This window comes from Nasonia vitripennis, chromosome 1 (assembly GCF_009193385.2).
Source record: "Nasonia vitripennis strain AsymCx chromosome 1, Nvit_psr_1.1, whole genome shotgun sequence".
NCBI classification, from domain to species: domain Eukaryota; kingdom Metazoa; phylum Arthropoda; class Insecta; order Hymenoptera; family Pteromalidae; genus Nasonia; species Nasonia vitripennis.
Window position 1 is genome coordinate 35,120,657 of NC_045757.1, and position 27,999 is coordinate 35,148,655.

General features: G+C 41.7%; 4 protein-coding genes across 17 annotated transcripts in view; 2 read left to right on the forward strand and 2 right to left on the reverse strand.

The window, feature by feature from the left end:
* The first annotated feature begins 141 nt into the window (after positions 1-141).
* nAChRa5 (nicotinic acetylcholine receptor alpha 5 subunit) lies at positions 142-22,749 on the forward strand. 2 transcript variants are annotated; one of them, NM_001247973.1, is made up of 9 exons: positions 375-435; positions 3,425-3,561; positions 7,030-7,184; positions 9,521-9,704; positions 16,545-16,761; positions 18,444-18,578; positions 19,532-19,701; positions 21,118-21,283; positions 21,347-21,597. In NM_001247973.1, exons 1-9 carry the CDS (start codon positions 375-377, stop codon positions 21,595-21,597), a joined length of 1,476 nt encoding a protein of 491 aa, NP_001234902.1. The 2 variants fall into 2 exon arrangements, with proteins under 2 accessions (XP_016842270.2, NP_001234902.1); XM_016986781.3 differs by lacking the exon at positions 16,545-16,761 and having other exon boundaries at positions 142-435; positions 9,526-9,704; positions 21,347-22,749.
* On the reverse strand, positions 22,359-24,004 carry LOC100123594 (calmodulin-like protein 4). The gene is made up of 5 exons (XM_001607204.6): positions 23,432-24,004; positions 23,292-23,322; positions 23,016-23,147; positions 22,758-22,940; positions 22,359-22,665 (listed from the first exon to the last, which is right to left on the reverse strand). Exons 1-5 carry the CDS (start codon positions 23,432-23,434, stop codon positions 22,565-22,567), a joined length of 450 nt encoding a protein of 149 aa, XP_001607254.2. The 5' UTR covers positions 23,435-24,004; the 3' UTR covers positions 22,359-22,564.
* Positions 23,660-26,479, forward strand: LOC100677809. 6 transcript variants are annotated; one of them, XM_032596071.1, is made up of 6 exons: positions 23,660-24,136; positions 24,646-24,760; positions 24,840-25,008; positions 25,117-25,525; positions 25,604-25,830; positions 25,913-26,479. In XM_032596071.1, the coding sequence occupies exons 2-6, from the start codon at positions 24,649-24,651 to the stop codon at positions 25,983-25,985; spliced, it is 990 nt and encodes a 329-aa protein (XP_032451962.1). In that variant the 5' UTR covers positions 23,660-24,136; positions 24,646-24,648; the 3' UTR covers positions 25,986-26,479. The 6 variants fall into 6 exon arrangements, with proteins under 6 accessions (XP_032451962.1, XP_003423963.1, XP_032451963.1 ...); XM_003423915.5 differs by having other exon boundaries at positions 23,999-24,136; positions 25,093-25,525; positions 25,913-26,466; XM_032596072.1 differs by having other exon boundaries at positions 24,024-24,230.
* The window catches only part of LOC100123603 (apoptosis-stimulating of p53 protein 2), a 114,278-nt gene continuing 112,758 nt past the window's right edge, over positions 26,480-27,999 (reverse strand). For all 8 annotated transcript variants that reach the window (XM_031921101.2, XM_031921102.1, XM_031921099.2 and 5 more), the window contains one exon: positions 26,480-27,942. In XM_031921101.2, the coding sequence (XP_031776961.1) occupies positions 27,907-27,942 (36 nt within the window). In that variant the 3' untranslated portion in view covers positions 26,480-27,906. The remainder of the gene's footprint in view (positions 27,943-27,999) is intronic.

Here is a 27,999-nt window from a genome sequence, read left to right on the forward strand (position 1 = left end):
AACTTGGAAAGAGAGTCGACGAAAAACTTATCAAGGAACTCGCATCGAACTTTAAACCAGCCTCGAAATCCAATATCAGCAGCAGGGCGCGTGTCTTAATTACGAAGAAATCCAGCGCAATTTAAAATTCTGCGGCTCCCGAACTTTCATAATCTCCACTTTGTATGCGTGCATCGGCCGCATATGTATTTATCGAGCAAACAGCAGTGGCATCTCAAAACCTGCAAGAGCCAGTCGCTCTCTCGACGATGATTGAGAAAGTTGTAGTAGAGCCGCAGTGTGCGACTGCGCGAGAGCGAGCGAGCGAGGGACTTTTCGGAGATGCGGTTCCACGCGCGGCTGAGTCGCGATCGAGCCGCCGCTTCGTCAGGAGCATGTCGTGGCTAGCGTCGATCTTGCGGTGCGCGCTCCTCGGACTCGTGCTTTTCCGATTTGGTGAGGCTTCTCTGTGCTGCCATTGAGTGTTGTTTCTGTATTTTGTCATTTTGTCGAGTTACACTGTGTATAAGACTCTGTGTGAATGTTTTATGTGAGCTTTTTACTTTGGAATACCGCTTCGTTTATTGTGTTTGCCAATCCGATTATACTGATGGAATTTCGAGAGCCAATCGAATATTGACTGGCGTAGCGAGTACAGCGAATACAGTGTATATTATTAGTACAAACCGATCCGACAAAAACGCATCCTTGGCGGTTGAAAAATTTCAACTGAACATCCAGCGCTCGATCCGCTGTATCGAAATAAACCAGATTCGTTCTCACCACAAGGACGCGCGAGCTCTCCCCTGCATAGAGCTTAGTGTAAAAACATTGCGTTATCATTGTCAACGGCTATTTCCGAATTTGTACAACGATACGATATACCGCGTATGTGTTAGTTTCGAAAAGCATTTCGGTATCGCGTTACACGAAATAATTCGATCCAACGTCATGCGCCTCCGGTTTAATTAAAAATCTGTCCTTCGACGTGAAAGATACAAGTATAACAATGGCTTGCTGCGAAGCATCGGATCAGATTTGTCTATTCCTATATACACGGGCGCGCAATCCAATCACTCGTGTACTCGCGAACCAGTACCTATCCTCTATAGGTGAGAGAGAAAGCACGAAAGAAGTAACGGCTCGTCTCGTCGTCGGTGTGAAAGCTTTTGTGTGATATATCCGCGCTCGCGCGGCTCCTCCGAGAATAGTATTGGATCGAGAGATACGATGTCGAAGGTCTCGCTCGTTCCGATCCGTGTGTGACTCGAAGACGCGACAGGAAGAAATTCGCGAGGAAAGAGTATAGTCCTTCGTAGATATGAAAATTCGTCTCTCGATTAGCTAGTACATACCATAATGTACGAGTTCTCGCATTGTGTATACATATATACTGCACTGCGCGTCGATTGTTATTCTCTCCCCGTAGTGGAATTGCTCTCGCGATCGCAATCCATTTGGCGGAAGACAAGGAGATATATTGTTTTTCGTGAAAAGTACGACAATAGCGCTGTCTCTCTCTCTCTCTCTCTCTCTCTCTCTCTCTCGGGCGCGTACACTTCGTGTATGTATATATAAAATTTTTTTTGAAAAATGGCTTTTGCACGAGCGGCGAAACAATCAGTCATGAAACCTCTCTCGGCGCCGAATCGCACACGTATGTACCAAAAACAATAAACGCCAGTCACAGAGAGAGAGAGAGAGAGAGTGCGCGCAAAGTGTAAAAAAAAAGCAAGAGCTGCATCAACGAAAATAAAAAAAAAATCTGTAACCGCAGGACACTCTGTCGTCATGTGTGTGTGTGTGTGTGCGGCTGACAATCTCTCGTCCAATAAATGGCCGTTACGCCGGACGTGCCTGCAAACTAATTCGTGATCGATGCGCCGCCGCGCACACCTCGAGCGATAATTTGCATATGCGGCCCAGCTCGTAGACACACACGAATTAGCGCGCTCTGAACACACTTTCGAGATAGTCGAGTGTTATATTAAATCACCGCCTGCGGATTTTCCCCCGTCGCATATAGGTCTATTGTTTTGCGCGACGCGAAGAGAGAAGATGCACCGAATTATACGGCGATTTGGCCGCTATCAGTTCGAAATTTAGGTCGTTGATTATTACTTGCGCCGACGGCGGACGCTGGCTTATTATTTCGGAGGGAATTTTGAATGTTACGCAATATCGGGAAGCACCAGGGTAATTGAATACAACCGCACGGTGTAAAACTCGATGGCAATTTGCGAGTAATTCGCGGTACCTTATCGATGTATATAAGCTAAATGTAGCGACGGCTTCACTTGATTTTCGCTGTATTGTCCGACGCGCCCGGCTATATCGAATGTAAACACTCGGCTGGCTTCTGCGTGTTGACTGTAGCTGCCGGTAGTGCATATGGGTAAATACAGCGTTGCGAGCATATTCGAGACTTGTATTGTTGTTTTTTCTCTCGGGGATAGCTCCTTTATATCGGGAAAAGAGATGAGGCATTTACCGGAAGCGAGTTTTATTCCATTTATAAATGCGAAGCGATTCGCGTCTTCGCGTAAAAAGACGTACACACACACATAGTATAGGGCGAGAGAAAAAATCTCACGTTCGCAGAGAGATTAAGTATACTTACGGCTCGTCGTTTCGCTCGAAGGGAATACGTCAGACACGACACGCGGTGTATTATGTGCGGTGCGGTGGTGTCCGAAAATAGGACGAGCGTCATTTTTTTCGTCCAATAAAGCAGAAAATCCGGTGTACAGAAACAAAAAATGACGCTCAGCGGCCGGAATCCGGGGGTTATGGGAGTAGAGACGAGCGCATGATTCATCTTGATTGATTAAGATCGCGCGCGACGTTGCGCGCCGGATATCTCTCGAGTAGAACGTGTCAGGTATGGTCAGACACGACTGTGTGTGTGTGTGACAGCGAGTCTTTCGGATTATATGAAGGAAGAGGGTATTGATATGGATTGCGTGTCGTGCGTCTGCCTGTGTCAGCTTTTGGCTTAATTTACTTTTAGATTGAAGCCGAAGTATAAACCGTGTGCAGGAGGCGAAGAGATTTTCAAATGATGTGTGTGTGTGTGTGTATGTGCGTCATGATGAAGTTATTATATACTGTGTGTTGCGTTGATAATTAATTTGCCTGTGGGCGACGAATGTGACAGATGTGCATCTCCCTATTTCGGCGGTTTCTATTAAGATACGTCCTTCGAGGTCTATGTCGTTATTCTGTGTTTGTTTCTCAAGACTTAGGAAATCATTCGAAAGATAATTTCTGCGTAGATTACTCGCACATTTTCTATCGATGGAAAGTTTAAATAAATAGAAAATAAAAATTCCATCGAGAACTGCCGCTCGTAATTTGCGTCCCAATTTAGTTTGGAATAAAAAGTCACCGAAATCCCTGCGCAAACTCCGACTCTAAAATCGTAAAATCCTCTTCTCATTTGCAGGCATCTGCGACGAGCACGAGTACCGGCTGACAAAGTACCTACTGGACGGCTACGACGCCGGCGTCCGTCCGGCGAAAAACTCGTCCCAGCCTCTGGTCGTCGCGTTTGGTCTAGCCCTGCACCACATCATCGACGTGGTAAGTCCCGCCCACGCTCTCTCTCTCTTTCTCTCTCTCTCTATACGTTATATATACACACGCGTGTGTACACGCAAACTCTCGAGGAGGATTTAATTCGAGGCTGCAGTGCGAGAGAGAGAGAGAGAGATCGTCTCCCTTTGTCCCGCGGCTTACGCTCACGCGGCGGATTAGCGAGTCTGTGGTCGCCGGGCTGTGTTTTGTGCTTCTTTGTGTACAGCCGAGTTATTTTACAGAGGCAGAGCGATTACCCGCTGGTAATTGTATTTCCCCGCTGTTTATTCGAGAAGTACACATAGGTAAGTGTGTTATTGTTTTCTGCGGACGAGGTGCGAAGCTCAAAGCACGCGTGTGTCGGGTGAAAAATATTATAGATACACAGTGTGCAGGTCTCTCGTGTGTTTCGAGAGAGAAAAACGAGCTCATTTTGTTGCAGCGAATGAAAGCCCTGTTTTTTCGCCGACTTTTTCCTTGAGAGGATCTTGATTCGAAAAAATGAATATCATTACACGTAAAAATGATATTCCGCGTAAAGGAAGCGCGATAGAATAAGAAAATTAAAAATACCTGTTTCAGCTTAAAAGGCAAAAACTAAGCGCAGCGAGACTTTTTCTCACGGATACGGAGGTATCGTTCTGCACCAGATGCCTTATTGTTCTTCCTTTGTCCCGACGCGCAGAAGTTTTTTCTCACAACTTTCCTCTCGACTTTCTCTCACAACACACACTCGTACTGTGTGTTGCAGCGAAACAATGGACTTCAAAATTCGCAATTGATTATCATTCTCCGTATAATAAATAAAGCCATATACATATGTATGCCACGGGTATATCGATCGGCGGCCGTTACAGGTCGCAGCAAAGTTAAACTTTGACCGTTTCAGCCAATTGAAATTTCAACTTGGAATCTGTATTCGACGAGAGAGGCATGTATACAGCTGTATAGGAAAACTAATTACACACGGCTCTGATGTCGCTGTAATTACTGAAATTCCGGACTTTGTGTCCAACGACTCAGTGTGTCGGAATTAAGACGTTTGCCAAAGCGGGATTACGAGGGCTGGACGTGTCTCGCTTTTCGCTGTGGTGTATATAGTAGGGAGAAGGTGAATAAGTTATATATATATATCGGAGCTATTCTGCGCCGGGAGATTAATAACCGCGCGAGGGAGAAGTTTCGGCGATACGGCTTATTAGTGCGGTTGCGGATGGATATTCCGGACAAATGGAATGATGAGGAGAAATGGGTGTTTATTTACGTTTAATTTAATGAAGAAAAACCGTTTGATGTACTGCAGAAGTGATAGCGTCTGGCTATACTTGGCGGTGTCTACTTAATCATCGGCATTATTCTCACGGACTGTACAACACGTGACTCGAGTTAGACTAGCTTTGAAACTAGCTTTCCTATGCGCAACGCGATTATAATAACACTTTCATCGACTGTCTCGCGCGACACTTTCAATCGCCGTACAACTTGGATAATTCAATCGTCGATTCCACACAGCTCGTTAAATACCTCGATGAGCTGCGCCGGGATCCTCGATCGAAAAACTTTACCCGTAAATCATCAATCCACGCTTATTCAGATCCAAAAGGCAGCTGCCATATAGCTCTAATCTATTTATCGCGATCGAAATTCGTTCAACGCGCGAACTAACAAACCGTCGCGCCGTCCAGCTCTTAATACTTTCGTAAACTATATATAGCTTATACAGACGCGCCTTTGAGCCGCGATCCGCAAGACTTCAGCAATAACTCCCCGAACACCGCCGAGGCTTCTCCCACCCCGAAACTTATGACTTGGCCTACTGTTGTTGTATACGTATTATATATAAGTCTCTCGTGTGCAACGGCGAATCATACAATAAATTTGTGGAAAAAACTTGAGCGGGCTGGAAAGTGCTTGTAAATGATGCTTTTTACCCACAGCTGCGCCAGGCATTGTTGCAAACTTGGATATCCAATATCCAATCCTTGTTCGTGCCGTTTCTTTTTTTTTTTTTTTTTTTGCTCTTCGCCGAGCTGCGTTATGTAACGTAGATTTCGGCGTGCGATTGCTTTCGAAATCGAAAGCGCGTGTGCGGGTGTTTTTTCGATGCTTTGTTTTTGGAATATATTTTCTGGTTATCGGCGGGAGAATATACTCGTTGCTACATATGCTGCTCTTCGGAAATGCTAGAAACGTGCTTTGGAACTTTTTACATTTTAATAAACTTTCTCGTATGCACACTTGCGATCGTTGTTGTTTTACATTTGCAATCTGCAAGACAGCATTTTTCGGCGCACATACGTCCCCGCACAGCAATCTGCTCGCCACACTGCGTTACTTTATCTCTCGCGGATAACTTCTCTTCGCTGTTTCTCAAAGACTTACAGCTCAGAGAGAATTATACAGGTACGCGGCGTTCTCTCAAGTTCGACGCGAAAGATCGACTGCATTCGAAAGCTCCGCCTCGGGCTGAGTTGAGGTTTTTGTTTGACTTTGTCCCTTTCTACTCTCTCTATCTCTCTCTCTCTCTTCCTCAATTGATAGTAACGCGCGCGCGAGGGGAGAGATTATCAGTGTTGCTCGGGGAGAGCTGTGTGACTGGAATTTTCGAAGATAGTTGCGCCCTTCTGCTGCAGCGTCATCTTGTCATTCAGCCTGTGTGTCTGTCGACGTATAGTAGAATGTGTAGTTAATGTCCGATGTGTCTGTTGGGGATATCCTGTAGCAGAGGGGATGTATTGTCGTATGCGTTATGCTTATTTATCAGGTTTTATGTTTCGTCAGCGTTTTCTTCCTTTTCTAATATGCCGTTTATAGGAGAGAACGATGATTGGGACGGGGATTGGCAATCGAGCGATCGACGTTTTTTTTTTTTTAGACGGATAGGGGAGATTTTCGTCGAATGGTTAATTGACGATTCCCCGATAAGTCGATTTCTCGAAAAGCCGCGAGTAAAAAATTCATAGCTACGAGGATTAAGCTTATCTCGTTCGATAGTTTTACTGCGACATCCTCGCTCCGACAAACACGTAGAGTATAGCACCGAAACTCCGGTTAGAACACGCTCGACTGCGTCTGGTCCGTTTCCCCAAATTCTGCTTGATTTTTGCGGTTATTCTCTCTCTCTCTCTCTCCCTCTGCACGTACTCGCCGCGTTATCTTTTGGATACGATCGTATTTAAAAAATTAATCCAGCCTGCGGTACCTACGTGTGTTGGAATTTCGCGATATAATATATAAAGCTTAAACTTTTTATTGCGTCGTATAGAGCCGAGCGAAGGGGGTGAAAAAAGTCGTAAAAATGAAATTAAGGCTGATGCGGAAGAGAAAGAAATTAAAGCGCGGAGAGAGCTTTAATTCGAGCTGAAATTCGTCGAAATAGTGGACATGCCCCCTGATGAAAATCCACGAGCAATTGTCCGAAAGCATAAATTATAACTTTCGTAATATAAATCCTCTCGTTTTTTCTCGTTCCAGGACGAAAAGAATCAAATCCTCACGACGAACTGCTGGCTGACACAAGCCTGGACGGATCACCACCTCCGCTGGAACGCCTCGGAGTTCGCCGGCATCCACGTCATCCGCGTCCCTTACAACCGCGTCTGGCGACCCGACACCATCCTCTACAACAAGTAATACATCCCCACTATACATACCCGAAGACGCATCATCGGCACCGAACTTTTAATTAGCCGCTGAATCCGCGAGATAAGGACACATAGAAAAACATCGTCTTTGCGCGCGTCCTTTGTGACGCTGCAGCGGCTGTGCGGTCGGATTATACATCGGAGCTCTCTCATTCTCGGGAAATATAATAGCAGTCCAGCGAGTAATCTACTCGTTTTTCGGTTTCGCTGTATTAATTCTCGCTGGAGGAATCGACGCTAGAGAGAGAGAGAGAGAGAGAGAGAGCTGAATTATAATAAGTTGTATAAAAAAGTTACAGAGTCAACGACGCGCGCGGCGGAGCTTGCGAACGCCACAGTGTGTTATATATAGGCAAAAAGCTCGTCGCATAACGGAATTCAGTCGCGGCTGAGGGAGCATTTACAGAGTTATAGAGTCGCGCGTGGAGAATATAAAATGTAAAATTCGCTTTACGAGCTGTCCGCGGTGTGTACAAGCTCTCCCCGCAAGGGTTCATCAAGCTTCGATTCGTCGTCGCGCGTATATGATTCGTTCTATATATAAAACTTCAAAAGCGTCTTATCCTGCGCTTATACAGGAAAGTTATAATCTCCGTGTAAAAAGTGAGCCGCAACTATCTCTCGTCGCATGTTTAACGAACGTTCGAATTTAAATACCTGAGCGAAAGATCCTGTGCGCATAGCCAGTCATTACTTAGCCCGAACTTTCTCGTATCGCGGGACAATGTGCCGGCTCCTCTCTACGAAATATACGAAAGTTATAATTGTGCGGAGCGCACAATGGGAGAAAAGTTCGAGCGATGTATAAGCCCCTATCTCTTGGATTATATCTCTTATGTATACGTATATATAATAATAATCAAACGACCGCGGCGTTTATCGATAAGCCATATTCGGGGGCTGAGATAACTTACGAGCGAGATTATATAACGCAATCTCTGCCCTCTCGCGCTTTTACAGTAGTTCAGGCTCGATGAGTATATATACCTATTCTAGTGTGCGTTTGATCCTCGAGAGATTTTATCCGCGTAACAGCTATACTCTCTGTGTGCGAGAAAAACGCAATTTCGTAACGTGCGGTGCCGCGTCCGAACAAAGGGCTTTTGTTGTTGCCGCCGAGAGCGTTATCTTAAGCGCCGGTTTACGCTTTTATTAGCCGGGGGGGGGGGGGGGAGAATTGAAAATCGACGAAATTATTCGACCGTCGAAAGGGCTTTATTGCCGCGCACATAGCACCGCTGCTGCTCTGTCCATTTGTGCGTAACTCGCGCGAATTATCATACGACTAACTCTTCCGTATAAAGCTATATGAATGCAGCACAGGCGGTCGGGAATTAAACGCGGATTACGAGAGCGATTTTGTTCCGTTGAAGAGATCGACGCTGATAAAATGCGCGTCATGGGTTTATATTTAGCGTTATTGCGGCGTTTCCATTAAAATTTTCGCTTTGTATTGTTGTTATACACGAAAAAAAAAAAAAAAAAAACAAAATTGTTGCACGAGTTAATCGAAAGGAAAGAGAGCTGCGCATATTTCACTGCGATTCGTATACTGCATCATGCCGACACATACACGCGGAGAATAAAGATAGCCGTTTATACGACCCCGGCCGACCATAGCTCGACTCTTTCTACTTCTCTATGTACGTCTATACCTCTATACGCCTGTGTATCGCTCGAACTGATCAAATTTCCTTCTCTGCGCGTTATTATTGCTCGCCAGCTCCTATACGCGTTTTCTTTTTTTATTTATTTTCAAAGGCCGAATTTTATATTTCTCCCACTGTATACTTCGATTACCATGTACATCCCAGTAGGTCGCGACTCGAGTCGCGGGCTCACAAAAAGTAAAATCACTTTTAGCGGCCGGAATAGCTCTCTCTCTCTCTCTCTCTCTCTCTCGAAAAGGTCAAACGCACATGCGCGCGCGGCTTTTCGTTTTACGGCTGATATAAAAAGCTTGTAAAAAGGAGAGCCGTGATCTGAGAATAATACGAGTGTCCTTAGGGATTCGGGAGAGAGAGAGGGGGGGGGAGAATTCGTATGAGCAATGATTATTGGCTCGGCTGCGTTATATACGCTCGAATATCCGTAAAAAATGTACAGATGTACGCGGGAAACCGAGTAGAACCGACAGGCGCCCGCGGATTTATGAACTTGAATCAATCAGAAAAAGCTTTTCCAACAAAACGCTGGGCAGCGACGCTTACATAAATATTCATGCATCGAAAAATAACAGTTTTGTTTTTTTTTTTTTTTTTTATCATATATCGGAGAGAGAATAAAGCGAGATAACGTACGAAAACGCACGTGTGTAATAGCGCAGATCCGCAGTACAGCTCGGCGGTGATCAACACGAACGTGATAGTCCGGCACACGGGCGAAGTGGTATGGCTGAGCCATGGGATCTTCCGAAGCAGCTGCGACATCGACGTCGAGTTCTTCCCCTTCGACGAGCAAAGGTGCGTCCTCAAGTGGGCCTCCTGGACCTACGACGGCTATCAGGTAAACGAGCTTATATCATTTTCTCTTATATGCATATACCCTCGTTTCGCTCGTGGACGACGGCTGAATAGCAAAATTGATTCGAGGATCACTTGGAGTGACGCGTGTCGTTGGCTGGAATAAATAAAGAGCGATTTTTCTCGCGAGGATCTTCTGGGAAATTTTAATCTAGCTGCGTAAGTCGAATTCCGTTGATAAATCGCGAGCTTATTGTTATCGATTTCATCGCTCTGACGTATACATCCGACGGGAAACTCGTTTGATTAAGTATCTTTCTGGAATTTTAATGCGAAATTATGCGCGAACGAACCAGATAGCTTTATAATAACGCTCCCTCACGCCGAGTTTGTTTTTTATAATTACACGCGCCCCGCGCGAACGTCTAAATCCCATAAAAAGTTTGCTCTCCCTTATATATTCGATTATCGATATAACACGGAGCCCCAATGCATTTATAAGCGTGTTTGCGCAGCATCGGCCGGATTATTTTCCGTAATCAATCTCGCGTCGCCGATGTAACAAAAAGAGAAAAGCTCGCCTAATCAACGTTTTCCCATCAAAGCCATCTATACGTGTTTGCTCGTCGGATTTCGTGCAAAAATGTCACGCACGCGCTGCTCGGTATGTGTGTGCAGTGTATATATATATATATATACATATATAGATATATTAGATCGAGGCGAGGAATTCGGGTAGTTTACACTGGCGGCGTCCGCAGGGACTCTATAGACACACTAGAGTGGCCCCGCTGTCGGTATATATATATATATATATATATATATATATATATATATATATATATATATATATATATATATATATATATATAGATGCGATAGTTTGTTAATCAAAGGAACGACACTTTCCGCACTCCGGGAGCTCGTGCGTCCGATGGGAAAGAGTAGACTATGGTGTGTGTGTGTGTGTGTGTGTTTACATAATCATCCCTGACCTCCGCCGCGCAGAGGCAAACAGTTGGGAATTTCGGCGGCTGATGCAGTATATGGTTGGATCCAACTGGTTTCGAGAATATCCGAGGGTTTATTTTCGACACGAGCTATTTGTATTAATGGTTATTATTAAAGTAGCCCATGCTCTCTGAAACGACGTCAAAGGATATCCGCTCTTAAAAATCCATCGATCAAAACCGACGAAAAAAAAAAAAAAAACAACGATCTGTCCTCTACCCTCTCCCGTTTCAGCGAAATCGAGCCCATGAATTATGCATACATACTCGAAGCGACGAAGAAGATCGAGATTACAAGGAAAAATCGCGTAGAACAAACGAGGGAAAATCTCTTCGCATCAGTATAAAAAAGAAGAATTTGCATAGCAATACTGCACTTTCCATACGTCTCTAATAAACCTTCCCGAAGCGACTACAGCCGTAAACCAGATACCCGAGCGCGATTCTCCGAAAACTGCAGCGGCGTCTATCGCAAATTGCATCCCAATGATAATCTAAACTCCAACTCTAATCCGAACCAGCCGTATATACTTATGTGTGTGTGTGTGTGTGTGTGTTTCGAGCCATTATTAGAACGTATAAGACTATATAGCAGAGCGAGAGCTGTGCCGTATAGGGGGAGATAAAGAGAAAGAGAAGCGGAGAGGAGCTGAATTTCGAGATTACGCGAGAGGATTATTTATCGGAATCGAGTTGACCCGAGGCTAACATCGCTCTCTTGCTTTACATATATAAGGGCGGTAATGATACAACGCGCACGGCGGCCCAATGGAAGAGTGTATTATACGAGAGTAGACGAGAGACGCTCCGAGGCGTTGTCGGAGGGTGAGTCTCGAGATGGGGGAATGAAATAAGAAGGTCGTTGTGTGTAATATAAATATCACGAGGCTCTTTATTTCTCGGCTGGGATTTTTTTACGTTGACTTTTCAGAGAAGAGAGAGAGAGAGAGAATGGGTTGAATTTCGAAGTATATGTTACAAAGGGAAGATTCCTCACTCGAGTTATTATTATTCGAGAGACTCGCATAAATCAGACAAGGAGGAAGACAGAACCTTGACGCAATGCCCTATATTTTCAACTGTTTACATTCCGATGGTAAAAGTTTTTAAAACGTCGCACAAAAGCCATCAGGGCAGGCGGCAATCGCTCGTATAAAACAAACCTATAGAACAGCTGGCAAACAAACTTGAAAAACTCGGCGCATACGTATAAAACTGCGAAATGCAAACAAGAATATATATCTCGCAACTTCGCTCTGTATTCTTATACGCCGACGAGACACGTGTCGAGTGATATTGTCAACGCTATATCGCAGCCAGCCATGCATATAGATATGAGTATTATCCTCGCGCGTGTCGTGTGCAGCTTATAAACATATATACGAAGAGACTTCTTTGATGGAAAGTCAAAGATGTAGAAGTACAACCTCGTGTTTCATGTAAATGTGAGGTATTCAGATGAGCCATGCATCTCGCTCGCTGCGTTATTATTGGTATATTTCATAACACGTCGCGCATCATGGCTTTACGTCCGTGGAAAAACACGAATGGGGAGGGAACATTGCTACGGTATAGGGGACGGAACAGAGCGTACATTTTTATGGGGATTTTATGCGAAAAAATTTGACCGGCGCGAGATTTTTAACGGGCGATATATCGCGTGGCCACGCTGTGCTACTGCCGGTAAATGTTAATGCACGTATACCAAGCGCGAGTTATAAATTAGTAGGTGTAACTACAATCGCTGTACGACGCTTCCTTTTTAGATTTATGCTGCAACGGTTTTTAAAGCGCAAACGACGCGATTTGAGATATTGCGGGAGATAAAAAAAAAAATGATGATGATGATAAAAATTAAACGACTGGGAGTTCAAAGAGGTCGTATAAGCCTGTGTTACAGATGGACGGGGAGAGGCTCAACTCGTGTTCCATAATCTCTGGAGAAGGGAGGGCGTGTATAGCGCAGCTCGTCCTGATTTATGTAATTTATAGTTTTCTCGAGAGGCGGATGCGATTACTTTCGCGTTATCGTTATTTTTTTTTTCTCGACGACCCTACAGTATATAGTATGTGAGATTATAGTGTTTTAAACGAAAGTGATACGCATCCGTCAGATACATCGTGTTTTATTGTTTAAAATAATAAAACTCATTTTCGTATATTTGCATAATTATATAATACCCAACATTTATATGTGCAGTGCACGAAGCTCTCATATTAAAACTTTGCCATTATGAAGTCGATATTTACTTTGCGCGCTAATTTACAGACCTACACACACTGCAGCTAACGTATCAACAAAATCCGCTTAGCGCGTATTATGCACCGGTGACTATCGAACAATCGATTATTAATCCGACAGACTCTGACGGCTGCGGATTGTTATATTATGAAACGAAAAGTCAGATCGAAGAAACGTTCGTACATTAGCTTCGATTAATACATTTCATCGTTGCAGCTCGAATCGAATAGGGAACAGACATGGTTCTGCTATATATATATATATATATATATATATATATATATATATATATATATATATAATATATATATATATATATATATATATATATATATATATATATATATATATATATATATATATAATATATATATATATAATATATATATATATATATATATATATATATATATATATATATATATATATATATATATATATATATATATATATATATATATAATCATATTATATATATATATATATAATATGATTAATTAAAAATTCTTATGTTTGAGTAGTTTTTAAAACGGCAGCTCTCCAATATGGCGGCTCAAAGGATAAAGACCTAACCTAACTTACGGGCATTTGAGTACATAAATTCAGTCATCATGAATCTATTTTGATTTTGAAGCATTATCTCTCATCTCTTTTATGATTTTGTAGAAAACAATAAGGTTATTTTATGTATTAAAATTTACATGCGTTTATACATCAATATATATTTTCATCCTTCGCGCCGCCATATTGATCACGTGAGCTCTCAACCCCGTTTAAACGTATCATTAGGAAACCGAATTTTCAAAACAATATTACTTAATAAATATTGCAGTAAAAATCGTGACTCTTATACTATTGTGTAAGATTTATCCTTAACTTTATTTTTAAAAAGGTTTTAAAAATCATGTCTGTTCCCTATTAGGATAATCGATCGGCTTGTATAAATCGAACTTGAAGTTAAATCACGAGATAAAACCGCGCGGAATTACTTCGTCACCTGCGCGCGCGTGTATAATTGAACCGTTTACAAATCAATTATCGAATCGTCGTTTCGATTTTACCTCCTATTTGCGAGAGCTCTCGCAGCCTCGTTAATCCTTGATTAAACCGCGCGTCTCGAACGCGTAAGGTGTAATTATGCTGCTTTTCCTCTGTATAATCGGTAATGCTCGCAATTAACTTTATAAAGGGGCGAAGCCTTTTCGATCTGTCGATATTTTCATCTCGTTGCGGCGCATAATGTTTTTAGTGAAAAGTTAATTCCTTTATCAGCTAATTAAAAAACGATGAATTAAACTATAAAGGCGTTAACTCGCTTATAAAATAATTCCTCCACTCGAACACGATCACTAAACGTCCGAATAAGAAAGGGCGATTATTTTCCACTCATAAATTCCAATTTCCACCTATATCCGCGCGTCTCATAGCTTCGCACACCGTCGTCGTCGCCGTCGCTATAAAATCTCTTTAACGAAGACAAAGCTTTTAATTAAATACCAACGAACGAATTTCCTCGCCAGAGGCATATATCAATCGGGCATACGCATGCGCGTATACACTATACTGCGGCGTATAGCTGCGGACAATCAATTAAAACACAATTTTGCACCGGCTGCGGCCGACAAAAGGTCAATTCCGAGAGGGGAAAAAAGGAACGAGGAGGAGGAGGATAATCCCGGCTACTGTGTACACAGACACGGGAATTGAGCGATTTTTCTTAAATTGCGCTGGTGTAACGCGTTGGGTTGGGCTTTTTAATAAAATTGAACTGGCGAGTCGGTGGGAAAGTGAGAGTGTCGCGATGATATTTGATTCTGGATCGTCGAGTCGGATGAGGATATTGGAAACGGAAGAGGTGAGCACACTCAAACAGTAGTGTTTTTTTTTTTTTCGAAAAATCTTTCGTCGTTCGACACTACCCCCCACAGAATATAACACTCACACGCGAGAGCAAGAAAATCCTAACTCAACTACTCTCCTTATTTGGAATAACGAAATTTGCCGCATCAACCAGCGTAAATATGCAAAACACGCTGAATATTCGCTGCGGACAGAGAACCAAAAAAAAAACCGACTCGCTCACAACAAAAGCTTGAAAAACTTCGTATACGTAGAAAAAAGTCACTGAAAAAAAGAGTGTGAGAGAGAGAGAAGAAGCGTCGGAGGATTTAGCCCGCGCGTAGAAATGGAAAAGCGCGCGACGCTGAATCCGGTCGCTCGTTTTCTCTCTCTCTCTCTCTATGCGCGCTATAGTAGGGGGGACTATTGAATTTTTCCCGATGCGCGCTTTCAGCCTTTCGATTCGCCAGCCGCGCGCTCAGCTATCTGCCTTTCTCGCCGAGTGTGATAGACATAGCTTATATGTATATATACGCGATAGCAAAGCTGCTATACTGCGCCCGAGGATTATTATCGCTATTAGCCTTTTTTTTTTATACAGGAACGTCGAAAACCGTCAGCAGTGAATAGCGCATACGTACACACGGCCAATTATATGAAGCCGGACATGCGTAAATTTTTAACGCGTATGCAGTAGGATAATCCGGGATGAAAAAGCCGAGGCCTATTTGCGGTCTGGGTGTGTATATACACAGTTTCAAGATTTTCTCGCTCGCAGAGAGCTGATGCACTGATCGTTATCGCGTTACGCCGGGAAAACGCTGATTTGATTATACTGCAAGCTCGAATAGAAAAACTTTTAGCTTTTTTGAGCGAGAGAGAGAGAGAGAGAAAGAGAGAGTCGGGAGAAATTATAAGAAGCCGAGAGAGAGAGAATTAGCCACCGCCGCCGTTCTGGGGTACGAGGTATATATAGTACAAAGTAGCTTAACTAGCTCAATTTCGCGCGTCGCTTCGAGCTATTAAACGCGGATATGGCGGCGGCGAGCGAATCATAATTCCATGGTGCGGTATACGCATAATGAGTCTTCGTTATGCACCGGATGCCACGGCGAGATGGACCAAGTTTCGGCTAATTGTTGGGATTAGATCGCCGGTTCGCGAGAGCTGATTGGAACGTTCGGATGGATGATGAGCTTTGGATTATCTAGAATTAGTGGGTGTGTATATATGGATGAAAAATGATTGCGCCCTTCGGAATGAATTTGGATGAGTTTTAGCCGCTTCGCAGACGGGTGCCGTCAGCGTCTTGGTCACTATTTTTCATTCTCTATGCAAACTTGCTCTTGCAATCTGCTAGGTTTGCTTCGTTTGGTGTATGAATCACTCGATGCATTGAGCTTTCGTTGGTAAAAACGCAATTGTTTTCCAACCTTGAAAAACTCTTCACTTGCCAGATTTATTTTACTTATAATGAAGCGAAACTGGAGTGTTAGATTTATTAAAATTCCGTAAGCACACGCATACCCACTTTAATTTACACGATACAAGTGCTGGAATTAAACCGTTAATTACAGAGTATTAAGCGAAAATTTTTGCATCCGACGCAAAACTACCCTCGGGCCATTCATTCGAAACCAGCAGCCCGCGCTATATAATGAGCCGACGGTATAATACATATCCCTCACACCAAAGTCCGCAGTTTTATTGCGTATTGCATACAGCGAACTGCAGGTGACACAGCTGACTCGATAAACCATCAGCTAACGTTACTATACTTTTCATTCCGAAGCTGGAACTCGAACGTCAGAGCGAGCAGGGCGACGTGACGAATTACCAGGCGAACGGCGAGTTCGACCTGGTGGACTTTACGGCGACTCGCAACATCCAGTACTACTCCTGCTGCCCGGAGCCTTACCCAGACATCACCTACGAGATTCGCCTGAGGCGCAGACCCATGTTCTACGTGTTCAACCTCATCCTACCCTGTTTGCTCATCAACGGAATAGGTGAGGGCTGAGGAAAAATCTTGTTTTCTCCAGTAGGATTAATTAATTCGAATGTTGTTCCTTGAGAGAGCTTGCAGAGCTTTCTTCCTTTTTTTTCCGAGAGAGACTACTTTGGCTCTAACAGCAATTAAGTCGGAGCGAGGAAAGTCCATTATGCGGAATTGAAAAGTAAATGCGAAGTAGTTTAGCCTCGTTATTTCTTAAGAAAAACTCGCAGCGAGTCTTATACTCCGATTTTTAATTGCTCTCCGCGTTGCGTAAGTTTTTATAAACTTAAGACCTGTGTCGTTGCGCGAACGCGCGGAAATCAGTCGATACAGCGTTGAGTAAATATGTAGTACAGCCATACGAAAAAAGCATCCGGAACAAGCCTTCGAAACAAAACAGTATCAAAAGGCATTATACCTGCGTACCTTTGTTAATAGACAAAAAGTCGCTGACGCGAAAGAGAGGGAAAAATTGAACGATTTTCCTCGTACATACGTACGTATAATCGGATTCGCGGTCGCAGCAGTTATTTTACGTGCGGCGCGCGTCGGCCAATTTGAATATTTAAGCCGGCCCGAAGGAACCCTCCTCTCGAGCGCGCTGATTTATCCGCGAGGAAATTTACATCCGGCATCAGGACGATCTTAGACGTAATACGCTTCGCAAGACTCATCGAGTGTAAAAATTAGGCGCTTTTTTTTTTCAAAATTTACCCCGTCGAGTCGCTGCTTTCCACAGCCAGAATCGAATCCTCTACATAGCTCTTTCGGAATTCTCGTTAGCGCTGATCATTCTCGCGCAAACATGCGGTTCGTTTTCGCAGCCGGAAAATCCGATCCGTTTCAAACGGATCGATTCGCGGGCAAAAAAAAAACACGGCCTTTTTCACTCCCGTTCTAGTCTCCGATTCCCGCTGAATCGCGCGTTTAATTGCCGGCCGTGAGTGAGAGCGCCGAGTAATGAAAGGCTAATTGCCAAGGCGACATCGCAAATTTGCAATGGGCTGCTTTTATCCGCGGGAGAAGTTTCGGACGCGTCATTGTGGATTTTTTTTTCTTTTCGTGCAAGTGGAACAATGACTTTTTATAGTATTAAACGAGTATATTATTGAAAATAAAGATCATACGCGACGATATTCGTAACGAAAGCTCAACTTATATATATATATATTCTCTTAACGCAGTCGCTCGTCCCACACCCGTAGCCGGCAAATTGTTCCACTCGATGCGCGCGTAGAGATAGCGAGCGAGAGCTGCCTTGGATTTCCTCGGGGATAAGCCAGTCCATTTCTGGCTGTTCTTATACAGACATACACCCGGATATACAGCTTCTATTTTTTTTTTCCGTTGCGCAAAAATTACCGAGTGTACATTCAGAGGTCGATATGTCGTAGTGGGAAATGGGCTAAGAGAGACAATACACCGCGTGAAAAGCCGGAAATTCAATTCCGTGTGTGCGCGGATGAAATATCGAGGCACACGCGCGCGCGCGGAAATACACTCCTCGCGAGAGCTTTTGTTAATTCGATCGCCGTTTATTAATTATGTTTACGGAGAGAAAAAGCGAAGCTGTCGAATGTTTAATTAAACTTTAAGCCCCCGTTTGCGAGTATCGATCTACGTTGGAAAGTTCGATCGCGAGTTTTCGAGAAAAAAAGTCGATTTAATTCAAGCATGTCTCGTTTCTGCTTGAAGCTCTTCTGGTGTTTTACGTGCCGTCGGAGTCCGGTGAAAAAGTCACCCTCGGCATATCGGCCCTGCTGTCGATGACGGTTTTTCTGATGACCATCAGGGAGAGCCTGCCGCCGACCGAGAAGACACCGCTGATAAGTAAGTGTTCTATTGACTCTTCGTTGTACCGCAGTTATCGGCACTCAGCGAGATACTTATTCTCGTTATTGGCCGAAGCAGAAACAGTAATAAAGGCGAATCGACGAATATACGGCGGGAATTTCGAAACTACATTATTACACGACTACGCGACGCGTCAAACTCTCGGGGCTCGTTATTCGACGTGTTATATGTTAGACGGCTTTGAAAGCCTCGTTTTCGCGCAGCTGACTCTAGAGTGAGCAAGAAAGCTCGTATTAGTCGACTCCGTTTGAAATGCAGTCGTGTGAATTTACTGCTTAAAATGTTATCCTCCTACTTTGTGTGTGTCTGTGTGTGGGCACAACAAACGAGGAGAATTGTTAAAATGATGCCGAGATGTACGACTAAAGTTTATAATACGCGCTCGGCGACGCGTCGACTAAAACTCGAAGCGAACCTGAGTTATATCGTTCGCGCGCACACAGTCGGTTAAATAGCGAATGTGAGACGACGTGCACATCTCGGAGTTTGTACAGTGACTATAATACACTCTGATACGAATATTCTCGAGATATGGATAGCGCAGATTTCTTCGGACATGTAATCATTCGATTCAAACAAACCCCTGCGCATATATCACCCATATAAGGTATGGTTTAACGTTTTCTCAATTTTTATTGCTCGACCACCACCGAGGTGGGACGTCGACGAGCGACGTATAATCATTAAAATTTTATCGCCACATTCGGTGGACTTCAAATTTATATACATCGATTCGAGTCGAACTATATACGTAGCCCTCCTTTACACACTCCATCCAGCACGTGTTTATAGGTGCCCTCGAAAAAGAGAATCGAGTGACAGCTATATCACTGAAGGGCAATTAAACGCAGCGCGGGGATTGAGGGACGAACATTCCAGACGATAAAACGTCGCCGTTTACGACTTTCCTTCCTTCTTTCTCTCCGCAGGCATGTACTACGGGATGAGCATCTGCCTGGTGTCGGTGGCTTCGGGTCTGGCTGTTGTGACGTTGAACTTTCACCATCGAGGCGTACGGGGTACCAGAGTACCCGTCCTTGTCAGGGAATTCGTCCTGAATAGTTGGCTCACCAGATTCCTCTGCTTCAATTTCCAGGAGGTGAGTTGCTGCGATGTGTCTTCTTTTTCTTTTTGTTGAGGGGTTATGGTGCCGTTGCGGTGACCGAAGGCCGATGCATCGATCAATTTCGTATTGAAGATTGAGAGAAGTTCTACCGGGGGGTATAGATGATATTATTTTCGTGGAAAAATGCAATTAGTTGGGCGTGTCTTGGAGAGGTGTGACAGTTTCGACAGTTTCTATGAAAAACTTTTAAGTTCTGCGCTTCTTGGGGAGATATTTTTTAAAATTCCGTTAAAGAAGAAAAACTTCTAAACGAATGTACTTATAATTTGTCCTCAAGCTTATAATGTTATCGACTTGAAATTAGTGTCTTTTTATAAATCCTGTACTGAGCCATTATAAGTCAACCTTCTCGTGTCCCGCCACCATTCAAAACTGACTCTCCTCCCCTCTAGTTCCCCCAAAAAAATCATAAAGAAAATTCTCGAAAACGGCCATCCCCTCAGCCACGTACTAACACTAATACCATCAAGCCCGCGAGCAATTTTTTCTCTTCTCTCCACCCCCGAAATACAGCCCTCGGCGCAAGTAGCACCATAAACATCGCGGCTAATGCGCCCGTTCGCACGAAGGAAGGAGAAAGCGTTTATACGCTATATAGAGCGCGAACGATATTAATCCTCCGCGCGATGCAGGCGAATGTCGATAAAACACGCGCTACACCACAGAGCTACACGGGTACACGTCTAGTCCCGCCCGCATCGAGTAGGCTCCAGCAGGCGCGGGATTTATTGCGCCGATCCATTTAATCGGCGCCCGGCCAATGATGCGCGCGCCCCTCTCTCATATTTATGTATAATTGTTTCGCCGATAATTAGCGGGCCGCGATAGTAGGCCTGGGAATTCGCCGAGGGAATGTGCGTTCGAATTTACGCGGGCTTTGTCTGTTTTATGGCTTATAGTTATTATCGAGTATTTTTACAATGCGTGCGCGATGAATTTTCGCGATTCGAAAATAATTCGGCTGCGAGGAGTTGCAGGCGTGTGTTCTCGGCGCTGTAATAAATATGATGAATGCGGACGCTTCCGCGCGCGTGGCGAAGCGCCGGAGAGAATAATGCCTTTCCCTTTAGTTTAATTGCGCGATTATTTCCCCGACGGCTGATATACGACTCTTTCGGGGCGAGTTTGAACGCTTGGGAACAAGCGTGTTTATTGATAATATTTTAAAAAGCCGCTTCTTTCTCAGACATTTTTTTAGATATAGAAAACGAGAAAAGTTAGTCGTCTTGGAATAAGTTGAGAAATGATTGATGGCGAGAAAGTTAGTCCTTCATAGAACGTGAGGGAAGAAAAGACTGATAAGATGCTTTCTTGTCTGCGAAAGTTTCAGTTCGCTGAATGCGTCGCTAAAAGTGGAAGTCATCAAATAACTGTGCGTTTTGATTACAGGACCATCCGGAAACCGTGAGAAGAAAAAATTGCCCGCTACACTGTAAATCCGAAACGTCGTCCCGTCAACCGCCGCCACCGCCTCCTCCACAACAAGCAGCGCACATGTCGCCTAATTACAACGTCGGAAGGAGACATACGAGTGACCACAGTAGTCCGCCCTTAGGTACGGTTTTACAAATCGAACGAACGATGTATAATCGATCATTAATTATCGCGATCGTTTCAGATCTGAGCAAGGACGGCGTGATAGAGACGCAGTGGGCGAAGGTGATCAGCCGAGTCCAGGCAACGATCGAGAAGAACGAGAGGCGACTGCTGGACCAGGATCTTCGCGAGCGTACCGAGCTCGAGTGGAAGCAGGTTGCGCTGGTCGGCGATCGGGCGTTGCTCTTGTTATTTTTTCTCATCACGGCTGTGAGCACGGCTGTCATCCTCTCCAGGGCACCTGCTACCGACGGCAAACCCGCGATGAGCTAAGCCGACGATTATCCGCGGAGATGTTGAGATGGATGTCGAAGCGACTAAGATTCCTGTTGCTTTGTTTTCTGTGATGACGAGAGGAGAGATCTGTTGAGTAAACGAATGCATTAGTACAACGATTAACGAGAACGTGTGGAGGGTCCTGCTTGTGGTTGCGATTTTTTCTTTGCTTGTTGCAATTTTTACTCACCTGTAGGCGAGGAAGTAAATTTAATGCTCAGGAGTGAGTGAAAGTTGCGACTTTGTACCTTTCAGTATTATCGTTATTATTCTTGTGATGATGAAGATGATTGCGTGAAGCTCAACTTAGTTAGTCAACAGGAATTAAAGTCAGTATTAAAAAATTTCACGTTATGGAATATTGACTGTCGCGTGACGTTGATATCCGTACATAAATCGAGCGGGTGGTGTATGTATATGTACATGAAACTCAACATACTCGCGTTTGATCTTGATTTTTTCGAATCAAAATACGTTTTCATTCTTTTCGAAGTTTCCATATTTCGGTTGCTGAAACAGCGCATCGATATCAAAATACATTATCAATTATGCGATGAAATTTTGAATCTGAAAAGTAAATTGTTTAAATATTGCTTAAGTTGCAGTTCGTATGTGGTTTATAAAGAGAAAAAGTAAGATACATGCGTCAATTATTTCTTTCATGAATTAGCTTACTTTTCAGATTCAAGAGTAAAGGGTCAAATGATTCCTCAAAAGTCAATAATGATGTCTAAAGAAACGAAATCAAATCAACTGAATTAGAAATATTACTAAAATATTTGGTCCCTTTATTGCCGACATCATTTAAATTGTGTGTCATATACGACACTCACATAGAATAATGATTATAAAATTAAGTATAAAATATAACTATATATTAAGTATATAAATTTTGTCTACCAATTTCTTTTTCAAAGATGGAATAGATTTATATTAAATTAGGCTAGTCAGTTCCCACTGTTGATTAATAATAATCAGGTACTGGTGCACAAGCAATCTTAACAAAGTCTTCGTACTTTACTTGACCGTTGAGGGAAACATTGGCTTCTCTAAAAATTTGCTCCACTGTAAAGCAAAATTTCGATGTAGACAACTTTGTAAAATTGGTCTGAAATTAAATTTTATGAAAGTGATGTTTTCAAACTAAAATGCATTACCTTCTTTATTGCTCAATTGTTCCCCCCATCTCAGAAGCATATGTGCCAGCTGTCTGGCGGGTATAGTTCCTGTCCTAGAGGTATCAGCTGCTCTGAAAGCCTCTATCACTTCCTTTGGTAAATCCTCTGCCCTTGTTTGAAGATGCATTGCTTCCAAAAAATCAGCAAATGACATTTTTCCTCCTACAATAGTACAAAAGTTTGTAATGAAACTGATTGCAATCTATGATTTATAGCTTATAATAAAGAAATGCGTACCTTTATCTTTCAAATACTTGTTCAATTCTGCTATCGTTGGGCTGAGTCCCAGCGATCGCATGATAATAGTCAATTCATCTAGTGTACGGATTTGTCCACTCCTAGCATATAAGTAGAAGCACTCTCTGAATTCTGAAACATGAAAACTCATAATTAACATACGCTTCAAGTTACACTTTGTTGCACATGTAGGTTACGTGCGTACAGAACTACAATTCATAAAAGTTGAACAGGAAAAAAGTAGTAAAAATAATTTTTCATAACAAAATTACCTACCATCGATATCTTCTTCACGGAAATAACGAGCCTGAAAACAATCAAATAATTAGTCTTATTTACGTCACATACTTAACAGCTTTAAATAAGTGTTTACTGTTTTACATAATTTAAGGTAAAAGAATTCATGAATTACATACCATTTTACTTCTCTTTCTTTACTTAAAATATCGAAGTTTTATTCTCAGGGAACAATATTACGGAAGATCCATAAATAATATAAAACCAGAGCCGAAGCAAATAAGTATTTGTAAAGAGAAATGAAAGTTTTCTGTTTATGTCACAAAAACTCTCAGATGACGGTTGGCAGCAATAGTTCCGATTTGAAGAAGTTTACGCGTCGTAAGTTGGCGGTACTTAAGCCTTTTTACATAGATTGCTCCGTTATACTGCACCGAAGATTTAGAGGACGCTAAATTTAATTGTATTTCAAATCAACTGCATCTTAAAAAGTTATATTTGTAATTGCCTTATTTTATCTTAAACATTGTCAAGTAAAAATGTAATTGGACCGCGCTAAAAACGTAAATACCCTCAATTTACTTGTCCAAAACTGGAATTTTCAATCTATACCAGCGCCCTATGGGAAAGTGGAAAACTCGAAATTGCTCCAAAACAGGGCACTTCGGCATTCCGCCACTCGATGTCAGTACAAGTCTGATCTCGCGCCAAAATAACTGTTATAGTTTAGGGTATCGTATTCCCGCCATAACTGTCACCCTCTTTATGTATGTGCGTCGTCGTCGTCGTCGTTATCGATGCAAGTGAAAGAATAAATAAACAATAGTGAAAAACTTCTGTGTCCAGCAAAACTTCAGCAGGAAAAATCGAGTTATCGGATCACGGTACGTACTGATAAATCAAGTAAGCCACTACTATCGCAGTGTGTTTCAGTCATAACCAAAAGCGTAAAGACAATGAACGCGTCGTCGCAAACAGGTGCTCCTTCGTAAACAAACGTATATACTTGTTGCATGTTGCATCAACATATATTAGCTTTGATATTGCATTTTATGTGTGGCATCGTTGTCGTGACGTTGTAAACTAGTGGCGAGAGTTCAAAGTAACGGTTTGGTCGAAAATTTTTTGCAGTCATACACGAAGATGCGGTTATGTTTATTTATGTTCATTGACGATTTGATGTTTATCTATGTATGAAGTAAGTTTTATCGTGACGTTTTCTTCCGATGATGTTGAACTGTAAATAAGTTTTTCGTTTGATACAATTTACCTGTTTTACAAAGCATATTATATTTTATTGTCATTGCATATCGATCATTTGTAAATATTGTTATTGTATCGTACTAATGTAAGTGACTTGATTGCGTAATAATTGTGATTGATATCTTTCAAGACAATGGCCACGCCGAGGAGGGAGTTTCTCCGCAGGCCAGATGTTCCTCGGCGAAGATCGGCTCGAACAGCACTGGCCATGATCCCTGATTCCACAAGCACAAATATATCTCCTGGTATTCATTGTTTATTCTTTAAAGATTGTTGTGAAATTTTTGTTATTGACAAAATCTAACTTAATCTCATTTATTTCAGTTAATACAGCAGTTGCTGCTGAAGCAAATCCTACGACCAGGAGATACAGTATGGAATCGTGGAACTCAGCACCGAGTCCTGATGAACTTGTAATACAAAAGAGAGGAAGAAGAAAGTCCATTGTATGGTCCCCTGACATTGATTCCGTCAAAAGAGAAAGTCTCTTCAGGTACTTAAAATCATGTCGATTTAAATTAACTTTTAACTTTACAACCTTATTTAATCAACAAAATTTTAATTTTAAAACATGTAGTGCATTTCGTGTATTGAATTGCAGAGACCGAACACCTGTGAAAAGTCCAACAAAAAATCACTCCAACATCACACTGAGAAGCACACCAAGAAGGCGTCTTCTCCAGGGTGATGATGTTGAGATGGGTTCGCCCGAAAAAAAAGAAAGACAAACTAAACCTTTCACAGGAAACTTGGCAAATGGATTAAGAGGCCTTAGTCATGAGCAGTTAGTCAAAATGATAATGGATCTAGTATTATTGCAAGAAGATAAGGGACTGTCACAGAATGACTTATTACGTGATATTATTCTAAAAAAAATGCCAGTTGCTGATATTCAACCGTTAAGGGAAAAATTAACGTCCTTGAGGCAGAATATTTATGCCAGTTTAGTATCATCAAATATAGATGAATCAGATTATAGTCGAGCTTACGTACATTTAGACAATTTCCAGGTAAAGAATATTTTCAATTTTAATAACTTTTTATAATATCTATCTCAATACATATTTCATTGCATTTAATCTTTACAGAAAGCTTTGAGAGATCAGGGCCACAATCTGGTAGAATCTCAGCACTGGACAGCTGTAATTCAATACGTGTTTGCTGCATGGGCGATCACAAAGGACCTACCAGAGTGGAAGAATCAAGGAATGCATAGCACCACTCAGAAATGCTACAAACATTTGACTGAATTTTGTCTACAAGCATTAAGAAACGGAACGTTTACGCCAACTACATTGAACATTTATAAAGAAAAGTATGTGTTTTTGAATATCCGTCTTTGAAAATAATGCACGTTGATTGGAAAATGTTAATGATAAATTTTATTTTTCTTTCAGACTTCGAACAATGTTGGAAGATTTCAGTGATATTAAAATTTGCATACAATATCTAAACGAAACAAACGTATGACGTAGGATCAGAAACGTAGATAAAAATGACTTGCACGACATATATTTTTTATATATATATATATATATATATTACGTTAATATATATATATTCTAAGAGATTTTTGACATTTTCATGACGTTGATTGGGGAAGAAATTTGGAACCATCATTTGACAGCGTCTTCCTGGATGTTGAAGAAAATCAGTTGATTAATTTAATTTTATAGTTGTAAGCTGTTCTGTTTTACTCAATATAATATTGACAACTGCATTATGTATGTGTATACTTTTGGAAAGTAGTATTTTTGTGATCAAGCTATTATGCATGTTTGTAATAACGTTATCTTATTTATCAATAATTTTACAGAGTTAATTCCGTACCCAGTGTTAGTCTCCCTTGACTGTCGGTTATGAGATTTTGTAAACCAGTAAAAGGATATAATTTTTATATTATATATTTATGTAAAACTTTTTGGATAATAAGATGGTAATGAAAAAGAAATGAACGACAATCATTTCAGGTATTCTTTTATTATAAACGATTTTTCATTTTCTCATATAATATCGGGCGATAATCTTAAGATTAAAATTTATTATTACTTTTAAAGGCACATGTTTCATTAAGAATAAGTGTGTTACAATTCATCGTCGTACAGATCGTCGAATAGGTAGTCTGTGCTTGTAAAATTCTGAACTACATTACCGTTACTTTTTTAGGCTTATGTAAAATTCTTAAAGTTATGCACAGAATAAGATTAAAAGAAAAACGTATTCAAATCTTTGAAGTTTTTAGAATACTCATATTCGGTCTATAACGATGAAAATTGCTAAGAGTTCTTCCCATTGGCAAGTTTACATTTACACGATCGCAAGAGCATTTTTTAAATCCGAATGACCAGTCGGATCGTAAAAGTTTTGCGAGGTAAACTTAAAACGGCGCTTACAGAATTTGACTTCATCTAAACTCAAGCATTTAGGTGAAACAAATAAAAAAACTTAAGTACATACACACAATGCCGTACTCCACATTTTCTTTGGAGCGTGAACAAATTCAATGTAGTACGAAAACTACTTACATATCATTTTAAAAATGACCGTACAGCGAAATTCTCGTAGAACTTATTCGTTAAAATACATCTAATTATATATTTTACAAATATTAAAAAGAATTCAGTTCTAAATTGCGGGAATTGGACCGCGTAAAAATTTTTAATATTCAATCGATTTCTCTGGCATGTACACATAATAGTAAATATATATATTCAAGTTTACACGTCCTCTACTGCTAAAATATACTTTTGGAAATATACACAATTACATTATTTATATATATAACTACAGACTCCGCAACACAAAATATCGAATGGAATATTTTGTATTGTCGCTTTTTGATATCGTGTCGAATTTCACTGTACGGTGCGCTAAAAATTATTGCTACAATAGTATTGTCTAAAATTGCGACGATGCGAGTGGTATTTCATTATATATAATAATCATACAATAACAATGTCATGAGCGATGTATAAATATGTACAAAAAACGCGGAGTAAGTGACGAAAAAAATGAAGATTTCTCTTTCCTTTTTTTAATTACTTCTCTCTCATTGTACGTTAAAAGGTATTACTACGAATACTTCTAATAAATAACAACTCCGTTCGATCGTAGCAGTTGCAAAAATGACAATTAAAAAAGCAAACTAATTGCTTCACTAGTATACAATCGAGAACGATTCATGTAAGAACGTTAAATATTATTTCCCTCTCTTTTTTTCAATCATTCTTTTAAAATTCGTAAGAACAAGATGCGTGTATGTGTGTGCACGTAACGTTCGTCGTGTTACATATGCCGTGATATCTATAAAGATAAAGCTGCGAATTGAATACTGTGGTAATAAATGTTTAATAATCGATGCGAAACTCTTTTACGATTGTAACGTTCTCTTTCAGTCTGCTTTTGCTGGTTGCACTCTTGGATATAGCTGCAACAGAAGAAGAAGAAAATCCATTAGACAACAACGTTCAGTATAAAGTACTCT

Excerpts from the sequence above, each read along its gene's own strand:
- nAChRa5 (NM_001247973.1), top strand. The coding sequence starts at position 375 with ATGTCGTGGCTAGCGTCGATCTTGCGGTGCGCGCTCCTCGGACTCGTG. Across the intron at positions 3,562-7,029 it reads TGCACCACATCATCGACGTG|GACGAAAAGAATCAAATCCT; the intron begins GTAAGTCCCGCC and ends TTCTCGTTCCAG. Across the intron at positions 21,284-21,346 it reads CCACAGTAGTCCGCCCTTAG|ATCTGAGCAAGGACGGCGTG; the intron begins GTACGGTTTTAC and ends CGATCGTTTCAG.
- LOC100677809 (XM_008217277.4), top strand. Across the intron at positions 24,761-24,839 it reads AAGCACAAATATATCTCCTG|TTAATACAGCAGTTGCTGCT; the intron begins GTATTCATTGTT and ends CATTTATTTCAG. Across the intron at positions 25,831-25,912 it reads TTGAACATTTATAAAGAAAA|ACTTCGAACAATGTTGGAAG; the intron begins GTATGTGTTTTT and ends TTTTTCTTTCAG.
- LOC100123594 (XM_001607204.6), bottom strand. Across the intron at positions 23,148-23,291 it reads CCGTGAAGAAGATATCGATG|AATTCAGAGAGTGCTTCTAC; the intron begins GTAGGTAATTTT and ends TTCATGTTTCAG. Across the intron at positions 22,941-23,015 it reads CAAGTATTTGAAAGATAAAG|GAGGAAAAATGTCATTTGCT; the intron begins GTACGCATTTCT and ends GTACTATTGTAG.